At 43.1% G+C, this 18,229-nt stretch overlaps 1 protein-coding gene across 1 annotated transcript; it reads left to right on the forward strand.

Moving 5' to 3' along the window:
- Nucleotides 1–465: 465 nt before the first annotated feature.
- On the forward strand, nucleotides 466–17,859 carry rybpb (RING1 and YY1 binding protein b). Its single transcript, XM_085405679.1, has 5 exons — nucleotides 466–622; nucleotides 1,234–1,359; nucleotides 15,170–15,475; nucleotides 15,564–15,662; nucleotides 15,995–17,859. The coding sequence occupies exons 1-5, from the start codon at nucleotides 597–599 to the stop codon at nucleotides 16,242–16,244; spliced, it is 807 nt and encodes a 268-aa protein (XP_085261805.1). The 5' UTR covers nucleotides 466–596; the 3' UTR covers nucleotides 16,245–17,859.
- The last annotated feature ends 370 nt before the right edge of the window (nucleotides 17,860–18,229 follow it).

The raw sequence follows: 18,229 nt of genomic DNA on the forward strand, positions 1-18,229 counted from the left end.
CAAGCAGTCCTGGTGAAGGTGAAAACTGATTGAAATGGAGCAAATATCAAATTGTTGACATGATTAAAGAAAAGAAAAAAGAAAAAACACACATTTGTCTATTTGGCAAACCTATGTCGTGTATATATATGTTTTTTTCTGTGAATAGCTTCAGTGTAACGTTTCTTTCCGTTTCTTTATTGTTTCCCTGTATTGTTTCTTTCCTCATTTAACTTCTGAAGCGCTTTTAATGCGCTTTACAAGTTCTGTGTATGTTTGTTTAATCACAAGAGTTGCAAGCTGTATCAGCGCTGCAACGCTGCAATCTGTAGATATGTATGTGTGTGGGTAAAGGAGCGGTCTGTCAAATATCTGTAGTAGTTATTAAAATAGCTACTAAATATCCAAGCCAGACTTTTAAACCCATGGAAGATGTGATTGGCTGTTTGCTGGTCACGTGCTGAAGTGCAGTCAGTCGCTGTGCCGTGCCTCGAGCCAGCACTGAGTGGAGACTGTCTGCCAACAGCTTCAACAGCGGCTCTACCAGGACCATACTACACTCACTGACAATTAAAGGAGGCCCTTTTTCTTCTTATTTTCGAGGACTGTTCTTCACCATGGGTGACAAAAAGAGCCCTACCAGGTAATGCGACCGCTCGCTGTCGATTTCGACTTGTTTTGAGCGTTTTGAGCTCGATATTTGGATGCGTTTCTCTCACACGGGGATCGTTTCTCCCTTTTTCAGTTGGTATGCCACAGCTAGCTAGAATAGTGCAGTCACTATGGCGGCTACTCGCTGCTTTACAGCCCAGTCAGTTAACAGACAAAGGGAATTTTTTCCGAGGATACGCCTGGCATTCCCTGAAACGCTCTTGCGTCTCGACGAAGCCTTTTGCAGGGTCAATGTCGAAATGGGCATTATTTGATATTGGTTTTGTTAGCCGACATGCTAAGCTTCGATGCCGAAATTTTTAGCAGTGCTTGCCTGCCCGCTAGCCTAGCTGGCGATTCAATCGGACGTTGTGGATAGTCGCTCGCTCCGCCGCTGTGGAGATTTATGAACCAAGGAGCTCTAACTGCCGGGACTCGAACCCAATATTAATGACAACACCACCATGCCCCGGGCTTTGCTGAGGAGCTCGTTTATTACACAACGCGCTCTGTTTGTCACAATCCCCTTTCTTGTTTATTCGTGAATTATATCTGTGGTATTTCAGAAACTAACTTGACCTTAACATTTGTGTCGTTTGTAAGGCCAAAAAGACAAGCCAAACAAACCGCTGATGACGGCTACTGGGACTGTAGCGTCTGTACCTTCAGGAACACCGCCGAGGCTTTCAAATGCAGCATCTGCGATGTGAGGAAGGGCACATCCACAAGGTAACGTAGCTCTCGTTCTCCCTCGCTCTCCCACTCGTCTGAGCGTCTCGTCTCCCCCTCCTCCCCCCCTTGCCTTGCCTTGCCTTGCCTGGCTGCAGCAGCATTGCATCGCAATTTATGGGAATGACAACTTTGATCGACAGCCTATTTGTCCGTGAGTGAATGGGGACTTGTTGATGGACAGTCTTTGCAAACACATCCCGCTGCTGTCTGGATTATCTGTAGTTTCTCGTCTTATGCGTGCTAAACATTGTATTTCGCGTTTTTTTTTTTAATGCATCCGTCTAGGTAGGCTGCGTGCTTCACTAGCCAAAGGGGGTGGGGTGGGGAAGAGGGACCGTCCTTGATGATAGCTGTACAGCTACGATGCATCCACAACATCGAAGGAGCTGTATTTTGTTTTTTTCCCTTGTTAACCCCCCATCGAGTCAAACAAGGTGAATGTGTCTGCGCGCCTTTCACCTACCTGTAGGATTGCAGATTGTCATTTAACACTCATACAGTTGGATTTATTGAGCCTGAGACTGATGGGAAGTTTATTTTTGTGGTTATGATTGGCGTTTGGATGCAAACTAAACATGAATTTTTGGCATTTCAAAAGTCTTAACAGACTTTTTTTACTGCCTGTGCCAAGTAGTTTAAGGCACTCTGATTTCAAAGCATGGCCTTGTGTCTTGAAAATCATATTTGTCAGTCTAAAACATGTAAATTATTAACCAGAAGTCAAACTTGTTTTATTTCTCCTTAATCTGCTCTCAGATATTGCTCTAGATGAATGTCAACATTTATAGTAACGGGTTTGTGTGACTGTTCCAGACATTTCCCCTAAGTTTAACTCAGAATAAAATCTGTGATGTCAGCAGAAGGCATTGTTTTATGGGAAACTGAGATGAAATCATTGTGTAACTTGAATTTCTTGACGGGATTCCCTTTCGTTTTTGTGTATACTCACGCCTACTCTTTCTGTTCTGGGGAATGTTTTTGATGATAAGTTGCGTGTGCCGTGACCTGTGTTTGTGTGCTAATGTCACCAGTCGCATGGTGGTAATGGAGAGACAGATGAGTCATTTGTGGGTTTGTTGACAAGTTCCCTCGCATTCTAACCTTTACAGCTGTGGTTTACCATAAGCGGCTTGTCTGACACTCCTGGCACATATGGGGAGAAAACACTAGACTGGTTTGCTGAGAATCCAAAAGATTGAGCCCGATCTTAATTGTAAGTCTCCCCTCCCCCCTGATCTTTTTTTTTCCCAGCAGCGTGTAGTTTAAGACCACAGCTGATGATGTAGGCTGAGCACGCTGTATGAAAGCAGGAAGCGGAGACGAGTGTGTCATAGCCTTCCTGTTCCATCCCCATTTACCAAGCTTTGGCAACAGTCCAGTTTTCTCTATTTGGTAAAGCGCATGACATCATCGGTGTGGTTGTCACACATTCCTGTTTGATCTGAATAGTTAACCTTTGATTAATGCAGCTGTGTAGTTGTGGGGCTGCCTCTTATTCTAATGAGTACTAATTAGCCATCTTTTTCTTCACTGTTTGATGTATTCCGGCAAAGCTCGGGACGAAGCAAAATGCTCTCAGCTAAATGATTTACACTTAAGGCTGTGTGTGGATGTTTGTCTTGCTGCTTTTATCTGGGGCTCTACTTTGGATGTGTGTTTATGCATGAGGACACACGTGTTTGCTAATTAGAGCTCCTCGCTGCTGAAGTTTGATTTGGATCGCCGGTTTGTGTTTGCTACAAGATGAGCGAAGCTGGGTATTGATTTATTCAGTCAGTGTGACATGATTGTGTTTTAAAGCAAGTTTGAAAAAGCTTGTTCTGCGCAGGGTGATTGTGCATAAGCTGGTTCTTTTCACTCCTTCCACGATATAGAGTTCCTTTTCTGTGTCCTGGCCATCAACATCTGGTCAGTCACAAAACTCTGTTATTGAATATGTTTGGGTACAACAGGTAGTAACCAGCTAACAAAGTATCTATTTCCTAGTTACGTATTGAGTCTGGGGGGTCTGGGAATCCAGTATCAGAAAAATTCATTCTGTTGAATTTGATGCATCCTATCCTCACAGTGTGCACGAAGCCAGACACCAGAGGGCTGTACTACAAAGCAGTATCGATGTTGGGAGTTTTCAGTGTCATGCACGTGTTTCTCCTTTTGCCTGCTTAGATCACCATAGCAACTTGTGCTGAGCATGCAACCTGGTCCAATGCAGGTTATATTCAGAGTTTCAGTGTAAAATTCAGAGATAATATATGTGTTTACGTAGATTTTTAATTTGCTGCCAAGTCCATTTTACACTGCAGGAATTACAGCTCATAAAACACAGATTAGAAATTAATCAGTTTGTTTATAGGCTATTTATCAGCAGGATTTATAAATCACTTTAAATTATTTAGCTACGATCTGGCAAAAAAAAAAACCTTAGTGATTTCTACATCTCTTAACATTCAGCTATAAGACCGTGTTAGAGCTGAATGCACTGATGTTTAAATGTGTCAGTTTGAAAGTGTCAGAGCTCTAATGTGCAGCTGTCAAATCACAAATTAAAATCCAGCACTGACAGTGCACTGAGTGAAGATATAAATATATTTACGTATTAATATTTTTTTCTGCTCTGTTGCCTTCTTTCCTTACTTGCAGTACCAGTGTTGGCTTGGCTTTTGCCATTTTTTTTTTGGGGGGGGGGTAGGCTATTCATTATAAATCTGTTAAATACGCATAGTTGATCCATTTTGTGTTACTTCTGTGGACGAGTAAATGACGCATAAGACAGCCCCATTAATGTGAGCACCCACAGACAGTGAAGAAGAGTGCCTGGGTTAACAAAGTTATTAGTCACTGTTGTGATACATGTTATTGCACATGTGGTTTTACGGTTTCGTTGAACCGGCTAATACAAAAAATCCTGGCCGTGTCAATCATGTTTCGTTATACACCCCTCTGGTGTTGATGGGAGACACACAAGTGACATGGGTCTTGCAGATTTGGAGATGGTGACCTGAATCACACTTTGTCCCCTGACAGCGAAAGGAAACGTAGTTAGCTGTGAGATATTCACCTGTGATTCATGCTAATGGAGACAAAAATGTGCATTAACAAGAGCAAGACTGTGGCATCAGCATGCAGGGAGAGGCCCCGTCTTCCCCAGTCGAGTACTCGAACCTGTTGAAACATGATACCCAAGTAGGCTAAATGTACCCTCTGCCACTCTTGACTCTTAAACAAAAAGCACCCCTGCTTTTGCACCTGACCTTCTGCTAATCTACAAGTCCAAACAGCCCGGGTGTTCAGCCTCTGCATTCAGTGCCCGCTCCTTTGGTAATTGGAGTAGGTCTTGCATTAGCATCCCTTGTGGTGGCCGCTATCATATTTAAATGTTTCTGGCATCTGAACCTGATCACTGTGTGAATGTGACACTGTGTTGCTGTGCATCAGTTTGCTTTGTGGTTGTGTTTGGTATGAACCTCTGGCAGCCCCGGGGCCTAGAGAGAAACCATTAGGAGCCCTCTAAAGTTGATTGATGGTGGAGATCACAGGAAGTCTTGAGGTACCTCAGTCTCTGACTGCTGCGCTGTTATCTCCACTCTGTAGTCAACCATTTCAAGCAGCTTTCATCTCTGCTTTGTATAAAACAGGATAAATGGGTGTCTCTGACACGTAAGCAAAATGCAGTACTGCGTTTTGGTTTAAAAAAAGCTTAAATGCAAATGTGCAGCTTATTTGATGCGTAGACTCAAGCAAGGCGGCAGAACCTGAACCTTTAAAAGTAGTTTTCAAAGGTCTTACAAGTTAATTCTCAAACTCTAATGAATCATTTTAAAAGAAAATATTCAACTTGGGTTAAGTCTAGTTAAAACGCAGCGACTGCAGATGGACAAGTTAAAGCATGAAAGTAAAGAAAGTATAGCACTGTAATTAAAAATTTCATCCTTTGTGATGCGTTCCAAGTAAAACATATCTTTGAGTCTAGTAGCCAGGTATTTAGCCTAAAATGTAAACTCTTTTGAACACTCCTGTTTTCTTTTAATTTGATTTAGCTAAAAATATGACACACCCCCACACACACATTTACAAGTGAGGCTCTAAGTGAAAACAAGCTAATTCTCTCCAGTCAGCTGCATTTCATGTTACCTCGTCTTGTGTCTTATGACTGTTGCAAACATGCTGCATTTAAGTCAAATGTTCTCAGTTATTGTCCTCAAGGAGATTCAGAGTGGCTGGAATATAAATGATATCTAGCTCTAAAATCTTAATATAGGGTTAAAAAATGAGGAAAGTCCATCAGTGTTTGTATATGTATATGTTATACACACATAGTATAATTATGTCAGTGCGTTTGCATGTGTCTCTGTGTGTGTTTTGTCTGTCTTATGCTATGACGAAATGGTTATTATAAAGCGTGGATTTTCGCACTGTCACATTAAGGCAGATTGTCTGGAATAATGGAATTACATAAGAGGGCGCTCAATTTATATCCGCACTCCCTCGCACAAGCCCCCACTGCAGCCCCCACTCAGAGGAAACTGCTTTTGCTTATCCAGCATTATCAGCATCTGCACCAAAGCCCTGAGCATGAGCGGGTAGCCCTAATCTTTACATGTTAATTGCCGGATTTAAAAGTTCTTAATTACTTCATGGGATTTGGCAGTGTGAGTGATTAAATACAATAGCCAATTTGGCAATCTGACAAAACGGAGAAATGTTGAGAGAGCTGTTGAATCCAGGGGCTCCTCCCACTCAGGAAAAAGACGAGGCACGCAAATGACTGTGACAGTGAGGGAGCGAGGAGTCCTCTGAAAATACAGGAATGAAAGCATGTGAGGACAAAGAGAGGGGGAGTTGTTAAGTGTAAGTAAGGAGAAGGAGAGGACAGGAGAGAAATGGACCAGTAAAGGGACAGAAGGGGAGCGTTTTGTCTGGACATTTATGTGTGTGTATTAAGAGAGAGGGGGTTTGGCTGTAAGGGGGATGTGCTCACTGAGCCAAGAGTGTCCGGGGGATAAAGTAGAGTGAAGCGCATCATTACCCAGGGAGGGAAAGACTGGACAGCCTATTCCATTTCCACTAGCACCACTATTCATCCATGGGAAGAGAACAGCAAAATTTTACGAGTTTGAGAGCGAATTAGGAATCGACTGCCTTACTAGTGGTTTGATCTTGTTGATTGTTTGGTCTTGCCAAGCCACGGGTTATAGTGCATAATAAATCCTGCAGAAAGAGTCCTGGCTGCCGTGCTTGGCAGAACCTTTGCCCTCTTGATGTCGGGTTTCCCTCACATCTTGTTTTTGTTTGCTTGATAACTGTTGTTCCCTTTGTAGAACACAAGGAGAACACAAGCCTGCTGTGAAGGTGTTGTGTCCCCTTTGGCAGCGCAGTGATTTTTTTTTTCCTCAGGAAATTCCAAACCAGGCTGTGTTTTCTCTAAAGTGAATGGGTAAGAATATGATAGGACAGCAGTAATGATACAGTGATCCAGTTGACGGGTAACAGTCGTGGTAAAGCAACAGAAGAGAGGTGAGGTGAGGAAGAGACGTAGTTAAAGGCTGCAGGATTTATAGAGGATGGGAGGGGGATAATGGACGAGGAGAAAGTGACGAGGAAGTGGGGAAAAGAGCAAAGAGAGAATGATTGAGAGGTGGTGGAGAGGAAAACAAATGAGTGATACAGGGTAATGTGACAGTGCTGCTGATGGAGGAAGCTCATATGTGCTCAGTGCTTTTGTAATGTCTTGCTGTCAGTCTGCTTGATGCCTCGCTGTTCATAGCCTGAAAGGTCAGTCATGGAAAGGCTAGTTAAAGTGAAGATAAAGCATTATTTGCACATATTAGACTTCTGTGCTTTAAATTTGTCCATTATATTATCTTTTAAAACACACATAAAGGTATACAGACTCTCTTTGGGCTGTTGGGAGAAGCAGAAATGCATGCCCACAGCAGTCAGCATGGTGCAAAACACTTGTTGGAGAAAAGTTGAGACATCTTGGAGTGATTTCAGTGAATTCTTCTCAGAATGTCATTTCTTGTTGTTGTATGAGGATGAAGGTGTCAGTGCTTTCAAGAAACCCAATGTCTATATAGAACACCTAATAAAATTAGATAGAAACACAGTGGCAAATCCACAGAGGACCATGAGTAGATTATTTTTTTAATTCATAGAAACTAGGGGGGTAATGTCTGTGGTTCTGAAACTGAGACCAGACCCACAATAAAAGCATTCTTTGTTTCACTGTGTGTACACATATATATGTGTGTATATACACAGAAAACAGCAAATCTTCAGGTATTTATAGCAAAAGAAAATACAGGACACTTTTAAAGTTTTCAGTAAGGTGAGAAATCTGATTTTAATTTAAGCTATAGATTAAATTTAAAAGAAACTAGAAAAAAAATGCTGATCTGTTGCTCTGATTTTCCAAGTAACAGATTTTCTTCTTCTGCAAAGCTCTTTTGATTTTTTCCTTGTTATAAATCAAGTGCATGCCTTTCCTTCACAGAGGTGTACTTTGCCCCCTACTTAAAAGCCTAAACGTACTCTATTTACAGCTTGAGTCAGGCTGACTGAAAGTTAACAAGATGAGTCTAGAGGAAGTAAAACTCTCAGGGTTTCGTAGCTGAACCCGAGGAAGGATTTGTAGCTGCCTGCAGCTGTCTTTGTGTCTGGATCGCTCAGGGTCTCTCATGCAGTCCAGTTTAAGTGGTGCGCAGCAGTTGGCTGCCGGCTCATCTCTTTCTCTTGCCCCATGGCTACAGTGCAGGTCTCCTGAGGAACACAAGCCTTTTGTAGCCTGGGATTCTCATCATTCTGTCTTTACCCTCAAGACTCCCCATAACAGAAGCAGATTGGGTGGGATAGGCAGTTGCCCTTAGGAGATGCTCTTTACTGTCAAAAAGACCTGCTAATCCAGGACTAAAGCTCTCTGCAACCATAATCCATTCATTTACTTTTCATTTTAATTATATTTAGAGAATTGTTTAAACATCAGTAACTGCCTGAATTTTAAGTTTATGAAAAATTGTGCTATATCATACCATTTATGTTTTTTTGCCAAAAACAGGCAGCCTTATTCTTAATGCATGTCTAATTGGGCTTTTGTGCTAATTTATCTCCTAGTTGTGAATCAGAGGCTTTTAAAATTTAGATTAATGGGTTGTGTAGAATTTGTTTGCAAAGTCTGTATGTTCCAGCTTAACTATCAATAATTAACATTTCATATCTACTGCTCTTCGTGTAATTTCAGATTGTAGCTGCAGGCTGTAAAATATCATTGCGCTAGCTAAATAATGTTGGGCAGTTCTTTGTGTGTTCATGTTATTAACAGTTATCACAGTGTTCTGCAGGAACGTTTTATTCCTCCCTTTTTATTGTCTTCTCTGTGTTTATTTTTCTAATATAATCAAACAAAACTAGTTATGCTTTATGTGCCAACACAAAGTGTGAAATTTAAAAGTAGTTGAACTGAAAAGTAGTTTTAAGTAAACTGAATAAAAACAGGTATTCACTGTATTCAGTCATGTTCAAATCTGAACACTTGCTTGTGTACACACACACAAGCTAGAGTCAAGTCAAAGCTGACTGAAAAACAAGTGGGTTGTTGAATCAGAGTTCCTTGTGATTGTTTGCAGCCTGTAGTTTAACTGACATGATATGGCATTATATGGTAGCTACCACTGGGAAAAATACTATTTCTGGCTGCTTGCTTTTTCTTAAGATGTTTGTGGTAGAGACAAGAAGTGAAGAAGTGATTCGAACATTAAGCCCTCAAAATCCTGAGTGGAAGGAGCAGATGAAGGGCTGAATGCTTAATGCTTCTGGTGGGCAGTGAGAATGATTTGAGAAGTGCTATAGCCCCAGGCTCTTCTTGAGGTGCTTCGGCCTCTGCAGCACACTCACTTACACACATTACTTTACCCATGGATGGCTGGAGGTGACAGCACTGCTCCAGTCTCTTCAGGTGCAAAATTTCATCACTGGGAGCCTAAGCTCTGCACTTCAGTGGAATTTGTATATGTAATTTCTCAATTTAAATTCACATTAAATAAGGTACGTACTGTATTTGGGTCAGTTAAGGCCAGTGTTTCTCACACATTCTTTACCATGGTGGGCTATGAAGCTATATTAAAAGGAATCAAATTATATTCAGTGTCCCACTTTCACATATTTATGCAAGAGTGTCGTGAGCCAAAGGCATTATTTTTCAGGTTGCTGATCATTCTTGTCAATGCAATATCTCAGAAACGCCTTGAGAGAGGTGTTCTTGGCACCAAGGTTCACTTGTACTCGCAGGCAGGGAGGTGCCGCCCACTTCCAGTTTCTGCTGATAAATGATACTGTCATGTTTTTGATAAATCTGTAAGGTCAAAAGTCACGTTCTTTGTGAAACTTCACTGGAATAGCCTTCCAGGGATGCGTGATCCAACAGTTGGATTTACTACAGCAACTAAGGAAAACTACATATTTTGCAATTGGTGACAGATCTTGTGATTATTTAGACTGAAAATGCCATTTTTAGTGATTGCATAGATTTTCTGATCAGTGTTTAGTCAGCTGCCTCTTCAGTCGGTCTCCGTCTGGTTACTGAAAACTTCACTGCTTCAGAACCTCTGAAAGATTTGCTGTGAGTTGCAGTTCCCGTCTTAACCTGTAGCAGGTTGGGTTCTGGTTCATGTGGTACCATGCAGTGCTCAATGGGGGCAGCTGTGCGGAACAAGAACACTATAAAGCATGAGGTGACTTTAATAAGTGCTAAGCAGTGAACGTCTTTGGGTTTTGTTCTGACATCTGAAGCTGTCGCCCTGTACTTTTACTTATTTATTACACATTTTTGTAAATGTTTTCTTTTTCTTTTTTGCCTGAAGGAATTATTTGCTAGTTAAAGTAAATTCTTTCCAGCCAAACAAAGTGACAGTTCATTAAAATAAAAAAAATCTTGCTGATAGATTTTATGTTTGAATTTGCTTTAACTTTCCTTAAATATAATGGTGGGATGTGCTATAGATGAATAACATGCAATCCACAGGAATTATGACTTTTTTTCACCTTATCACCTTAGACATGAAGATACCACTTTACGCATCATTTCAGAGAAAATCTTATTAGCAGTTAGACCAAACAGTTTAGTAGGCAGGTCCCATGAGCTGCTTGTCATAGAAAGTCTAGAGAGACTGACGAGCATTAAACAACAGACTGAGAAACTGTGCAGACAAATCACCATCTTATAGTAACCACATTCATGGCAGCACTGTCACCTCTTGGCCTGTGCTTACTCTAGTCAGGGGTGGCAAACACTGAGTCTACAGAAAGATCCAAGCATAAAGGAACTGCTGAGAAATATGTGTGCATGTAGAGCATCAGTAGGGCTATAATTTCCAGGTCTTGGGGTTGATTACTTGGCAGTATGCTGTCATAAGCTGTTATTAGTCAGACAGTTGTCCTTCTCATTTTCACAAGAATAAAATGGATGGAGCCTTGCAGGATGATTGTGTTACTTTTCATTTTGGGAGGAGCACAAGATTTTTTTTTCTCCTGTCAGTGTGGCTGCATTTTGTTAAAAGGGGTTGTCTAAAAAAAATAAATAAACTAATGAATAAAACTTTGCAAGCAATTTGCATGCTACAGTCATATCATCAGAAACCTGTATACTAACTCATCTACTTTGAGTGTGAACATCCTGTAATTTGCATATTTGAATATGCTTTGGCTGCAGCAGCTATCCTCAAACCATACTAGTTCGAAGCCTCCTCTCCCATCAAAACGCGAAGGTGATGTCACAGGATGATTATTGGAATTTGTTGCTCAGGACATGAAGCCTGTTGGTTATTACTCTGTGGTTATAGTGCTGGGATAACCAGTTGATGTAGTTTTTATTTTTATAAAAGCACATAAAGATGTGCATTCGACATCTTGTTAGTTCTGGGTCTATTATCATTTATGTATAAAATAACTAGAATAATATGATTTAACGTGTAGCAAATATCAGCCTCTTAATTGTGTTTGTGAATCATTTAGAATAATGAGGTTAACAGAGTGGGACAATCGATTACTTAAAAATAAGGTGTGATTTCCATTGATCGAGATGTTAAAAGCCCGTGACATTCTCAGATGCAGGATCTGAAACATGTGCTCCAGGCTGAGGCTCTCTAGTCTTTCAGCTGTGAGTGGAGAAACTCAGGTTGGCCATGAATGTATGCAGGATTCAAGTTGCAGAACAACTTTGTAGATCACTGAAGAAAAGGAAGCCCCCATTGTTGCTGCGCTGATATCTGAATGAGGGAGTGGGTGACGTTTAATAGCCTGGCTCTTTAGCGGGCTGGCCTTGGCCAAAGAACTCTGTTGTCTCTTAGTTGTCTCACTCTCTCTCTCCTCTTCGCTCAGCTGTCTGCCGCTGCTTTCACTCAGTTTGGCAGGAAATAATTGCTTGTCCTCCACAGCACTTCAAATAAAAGAGCTGTGTTAATGAGGGCTTTCCTCCTTCTCTCTCTCACTCTCTGTGTCCGTCTGTATATCGCACTCTCCATCGCTCATTCCCTCTCTTCATTAGTCTCTCTCTGTGAAGTGCTCAGGCTCATTGTTTTTAGTTTCTGTAGAAAGAGTTGCCTCTGAAATAGCAGCCTCAGCTTTTGCTCCTGGCTGGCAAGTATCGGCTGCTTCTGACCAGTGAGAGCACCAGCTGAGCAGAGGTGTGTCTGCCTCTGTGACAGTTCAGGCTGAGTGGAGCAGTCTAACTATGGGTGTCAGTCTGACTGAATTAGGAGCTTTTAAGCATGATGATAGTTATTTCAGGGCATCCCGTAGAGGGAGGCTCCCCATTCCTCCCTCCCCCCCGGTCTGTGGAATTTGGAGGCAAGCATGGGAGGAGCTGTCAATCACAGCCTATTGTTGTGTGAAGGGGAGGTAATATGCTGTAAGCCCTCACAGTGGGAAATGATTCAACAGCAGGCTTTACACACTTGACACCTACGCGCACGCGCGCGCGCGCGCGCGCACACACACACACACACACACACACACACACACACACACTTTACCAGGAATATATTGGCAGCAGTGGGAGGTTGGAGCAATTTCTGCAATTGGACCCTGGGGTTTACTTTTGGTCCTACTCCCAGTATCCATTTTCCTTTGTGCTATATAGATGCTTCTTATTTGATTTGGATATTCACTTGTAAAAGTAATTTTAGCGGTGTTGTAGTTTAATTAGTACACTCCCATGTTCAACAATGTGGAATAATTCAGTAATGAACCGTAATGGTTTTTAAGCAGGAGACTTTTTCAGGGCCTCTATTATTTCATGAAATCCAGTAGCACACACCGTAGTGTCATGCAGAGCGGCGTGTTAATGAGCCACAGAGCAGCAGTGTGCAAAGTCACGATGTATGGTCAGTGAATAAATAATGGGGTAAAGAGAGCAGTGGCTCTGTCATGCCAGCAACAGCTCATGGCTGACTTACAGCTGGCACTGAATCACCGGCTAACCAGCAGGACGGCTTCTGCTGCCACCAGTGCTGTCGACACAAATCTCAAGCTCTGACCAGGGCATCAATTCTGCAATGGGCTTATCAGTCACTCACTCATTCACCACCTCCTTGACTCACAGCACTGGCTGCCACAAAGAATGATATCTGGTCCTGTTGGATCCTGTCTGTTTACTCGTGGCGGTGGGTTAAAGAAGTAGATTTAAAACCTTCAATACGTTCTCATATTTTGTTAGCTGTGCATATTTCCAGCATGATGATGATACTGAATGAGGTCCAGAGATCTGTTGAATTCCCATAGAGAGAACCATCGAGACAGGACAAGGAAAATCCTATGTCAGGAATTCATGTTAATGTCATCGAACATTACGCTTTATCTCCTTGGAGATGTGACACACAACATCCAGTCCATTACTGTAGTTACTAAATTCATCACTTTGTATTTAAAAGCTTTGCTGAGTTTAGTTTGGCTTTTCCAATTAGGACCTCTCATACTCAGCACAGGAAGTAATTACTCCAAATTAAAGTGGAATTGGGATCTCTTTGATGGGAATAGGATAGGGTTGGCAATTATAAAGATGAGATTTCTCCCAGCTTTAATTTTCACCCACAGAACACTCCCAAAACAAGGCCACACACAGGGGCAGCAGGTAGGAGGGGAAAGAAAACGGGCTCCAGAGAACCACAGCAGCTAATGGATCCTGGATCAACAGCCCAGGGCTCATCAGCATTCAGCACAGCTGCTGTATTGATTGAAATGTAGTGCAAGCATTACAACATGATGCTCTATTATACCCCAATTGATTGTCTTCTGATCAGCTGCGGGTCCCCACCCTCTCCTTCTCACTCTGTAATAGTTCACAGCAGGAGGAGAATAAACGAGCTTGATGGAGCAGTTGAGGATTGGGAGCGAATCAGCAGAAAAAAAACAGAAAAGATGGACACAGCTCTGAGTTTATAAGCAGCGGGCCACTAAAAGGTTGGGAGACTTGGAGAGCGGAGATTCAATTGTGAAAGATGTGCGAGGATTTAAGTGCAGAAACAAGAGTAACAGGAGTGGCAATATGATGTTGCTAAATTGAAACACTGAGGCCTGCCACTTAAGCTGCTGTCTGAAAACCACTCTCTACTGCAAGCCACTTAAAACAGTCTGACACACTACAGCTTCATTTTCCAGCAGTAACCCTTGTTTGTCTGGACTGATACTTGGACCAGCAGAGTTTCTACAACTTTCAAGCCTCACTCCGTGACCACAGGTTTACTAAAGCAGTCAGAGGTCAAGGGATGAGGGCTGCCTTCTGCTCTGCTGGAGTATTGTTGCAAAAAAAGAAGAAAGAAAGAAAGAAACTTCCTGCCAAGATTAGAAATGGTTTTGGAAAGGTTGGGTATACACATCTAACTAGTAGAACTTGTTCCTGTTGAAAGGGCCCCTGAGCAGCCATTAAGCTGTGCCCGGCTGTTTGTTTGCACGCTAAGCTTTTCGAGTGCATGTTTGTGTGTGTGTGATCGTACTTGTGGTTTACTCCTCACCACGCTTGCCCAGTGCTGGCTTGTGATTATGCATGTTGCTGGCTGCGGTTTGGTCTCTGCTGAGTCTCTGGAAGACTACAGGCATCTTTCCCTCTCCCCCGAGTGCCCCCCCCCCCCCCCCCCCCAGATGCTGTCAGCTGATGTTCATCATGCAGCAGGTGTGTGTTTTGGCTCAGTCCCTCCGACTTTGGGTTACCTCACAACTTCCCTATTCAGCAGTTCTGTGGCGTGAGACCACAGAAAAGATGTTTTCAGGAACAAATTGTTTTATGTGAACCTCCCTCTCTGGTTAATTAGAAGTTGCTTGTGACATTTATCTTCCTTGTGTTTATTGTCTCTGCTGAATAAGAATGCTCAGTCAGATTGCGGTTTGTGATTATTTGTGTTTTCAAATGAGTTATAAAAAAAGGGCTCTGTGGTTGCTGGTGAGCTCACTGAGAGGGAGCAGCAATACCACGTCCAGCTGAATCTCAATCTGTGACAAATTGGGCCAACCCTACAGTAATCAGATTAGAGGACCTAAGTGACGTGCTGCAAATGTCCCACCTTGTGATCCTGTGCATTCATTTTATTATGACCGTGAGCTAATGAGATTAGTCCTAAAATAGAGCTGCTCCGCCAGGAAGCGGCTGCACAAACCTGCCTGTGCAGCAGCTGGGAGCAACAAGCCTTCCCCCCCGCTGACCTCCATGTTCAGTCGCTTCTCTTCGTCAGCTGTAGCATGACCATGTTGGTCTGTGGCCAAAGTCAGTTCACAGCTCTACTACAAGGCTAATCCATGTTTGTGCCTTGGATCTCCTCCACAGGAAACCCCGGATCAACTCCCAGCTGGTTGCCCAGCAGGTGGCTCAGCAATACCCGATGCCTCCCCCACCCAAGAAGGAGCGGAGAGAGAGGAGCGAGCGCATAGACAAGGAGCGCCCGGAGGGTGAAGGAGAGCGAGCCAACGGAGAAGGACGCCCACAGGTCGAACGTCCAGAGAGAGTGAGGCCAGAGGGAGACACTCCTGAGAAGGAAAAGAGCGACAAGGAGCAGCCAATCAAAGACAAACCCGACAGAGAGAAGGAGATCAGCCCAGCTCTGACGAAGAAGCCCAGCAGCAAAAAGACCAGGTCAGCGTACGAATCACAGCGCATGTTTCTGCATGCCTGCAGTGGTGCTGATATCAATCCTCACTTGTGTGCGTTTGTTTTCCTCCAGACCCAAATCTGACAGCCATCAGAGTTCACCCAGTGACAAACACAGCATACAGTCTGGCAAATCAGCAACCAAGACCAACAAGAACTCTCACATTTCCAGGTGCGTAGCCCACTCCCCTGCTCTGCATGTGTTTCACAGAGCACGTGGTTTAACTTGTATGACTATGCAGTAGTTCTGGTCAGAGAAACTCATCTAGCACAAGGTTAGTGGGAAAGCTCAGCTGATTCACAAATGATCTTTTACACTAAACGCCCACTCTTACTTTTGATGCACTTGTTCTGACTGTGCATGTGTCACCCGATGAATTGAGCAATTTAGTGTAACCACCCCCACAGTGCTGGAAGCCTCCCATTGTTGTTGCTGAGATGCACATGTTGTAGTTGGCAATTGTGACTACTAATATTTAGTTTTTCTCCTTCTCTTCTCCTCAGGCCCAAACTGAAGAACATTGACCGGAGTACTGCCCAGCAGTTGGCTATCACCGTAGGGAACGTCACGGTGATCATAACAGACTTTAAGGAGAAGACCCGCTCCTCCTCCACATCTTCATCCACCGTCACATCCAGCGCGGGCTCCGAACAGCAGCACCAGAGCTCCGGTTCCGAGAGCATGGACAAGGGCTCGTCACGCGCCTCCACCCCAAAAGGGGATCTCTCTGTGGGGCATGACGAATCGTTCTGAGGTCCCGCTGCCATCCTCCACCACCTATGACCCACCCTTGCACCGCTCCCCCCTTTCCCCATGTTTCTGGACACTATGGATCCCACAGGGGGAGGGATTTCACCTTTTCCCATCGCCGACCCGCCTTCATTCCACGATCTCCCCTGGATGCTAAGAGGAACAGTGAGGTGCCATCTTTTACGGAAAACAAGCGCCCCCCGCTTGGCGAATATCCCTCGTGGTTACACCTGTGGCACAGGCGAGGAGAGGTGGCCTACACGGAATAACACCCTCATTCCTTCCCCTCAGCCCCCTCCCCAGTAGCATCCAGACACTTGTATGTATTGTTTTATATTTGTACGTGGATGTGAGGCCAAGTCAACTTTTTTTTGTTTGTTTGTTTTGTTTTGTTTTTGTAAAGAAGAATTCTCCGCTGGGCACAATAACCACCACTTTTTTTAATAACTTTAAAACTATTATTACCTTTATTTATTACCTGTTGCACCTGTATACTTTGATATTCTCCTTTTTATGTTGAAGCTTTGCTGTGTAGCTCTGCAGATCGATCGTTCCTTCAGTGTTTTTACTACAGTCTGAAAACAATAGGACAACACACACACACACGTCAGATACAACACACATATACACTCACACACATACACACACTGGTGCTAGATACACTGTGAAGCGGTTTTGCAGATCTGGGATTGCCCATTCGCTCAATGTGACAAAGTGCTGATGAATCAAATTCTCATTCACTTTTCTCAACAACACTGTCTCGCTGAACACTGTCGGGACCTCCAGGTCCGTCTACTTTTTCTGTACAGGTCATTGTGCATCAGAAGAAGGTCACCTAAAGTTCAGACACCTGACTTTTTCAACTAGATTGTCTATGATTTAGTATGCTATAGCAGATCTCTTATACAGTATCTTATGTCTTTAACTGTACAGTGTAGGCTGTTGTGTAAAACACTAAAAGCTGTCAATATTTTTCTGCATTTGGTACTTAAATATTGAGTTTTCTGGCTGCAGGCAGAGCTGTCCTCTCAGCTGGTGAGGAGCCAGAGCATTTTCTGTTGTGACTGAATGATGGTTAAAAGCAGTTCCACTTGGTAAAACCATATCGAGCTGTAAAAATAGACCTGTTGTGTCAAGCTGTTGTGAGTCGATTTTATTTTATTTTTCCTCCTCCACCTTCTTTCTTTTCTTTTTTTGTGGTCCTGAAGTCCACCCAGAAAACAGAGTGCAGAGACGAGAACAATTTACAAAGACTGACAATTCAATTGACTTGTTTTTATTTGTATTAATTTAAGACTCCTGTCATTGAAGGCAAAACAATATTGCAGTAGTTAAATAGAAGACAATTGTTCTTTCAATTTTAATGCAGCAAGGCTTATTTAAGGGTTTTAATTCACGTTCACCTTAGCTGATACTAGACCAACATAATTTCCTTTTAACTGTATGAAATTGTATAAAGAATAAATGTGTATATGATATCTTAGTTTTATTTATTGAAGGACCAAAGGAATTTCATAATGACATGATACATAGACAGATGAATAACAATTTGAAATGCAATTATCTAATGTGTGAGATGAATAACAGTTTAAATAAAGACTAATATAATCCATGTAAATGGTGTTCTTATTGTCCACTCATCTTTGTGCGTGGCTAAATTGGGGCAGAGGTCATCATGCTGTGAGCGGAGTCGAGGGAAAACCACAGCTCCACACGCAGTGGTGGATGTTGCCTCGTCGTGCACACAGTGAGAAGCAGTGTGGGCGTGGGAAGAGCTCTGGGTCTTAAGACTTTGGCCTTAGCGAGCCCCTCTTCGCTCTGCTGGACTACCATTGTACATGCAGCTCCCCTAACGGAGGCCCCAGCTCACAAACTGAGCCGCTCCCAGAGCAACTAAAAGCCAGGTTACGAGAGGTAACCGTCCCCTCCTTTACCCCCCCTCCACCCCAAAACTAAAAAACCCTCCTAGGAAGTGAGGGGCAGGATTT

Source organism: Rhamphochromis longiceps, linkage group LG5 (assembly GCF_057381845.1).
Source record: "Rhamphochromis longiceps isolate RC_006_pf linkage group LG5, R_longiceps_female_GT1.1, whole genome shotgun sequence".
Lineage (NCBI taxonomy): Eukaryota > Metazoa > Chordata > Actinopteri > Cichliformes > Cichlidae > Rhamphochromis > Rhamphochromis longiceps.

Bases quoted from the DNA above. Each gene is read 5' to 3' on its own strand.
- rybpb (XM_085405679.1), top strand. From the start codon at position 597: ATGGGTGACAAAAAGAGCCCTACCAG. The intron at 15,476-15,563 runs GTCAGCGTACGA...GTTTTCCTCCAG, and splicing joins CCCAGCAGCAAAAAGACCAG to ACCCAAATCTGACAGCCATC. The intron at 15,663-15,994 runs GTGCGTAGCCCA...TCTTCTCCTCAG, and splicing joins AAGAACTCTCACATTTCCAG to GCCCAAACTGAAGAACATTG.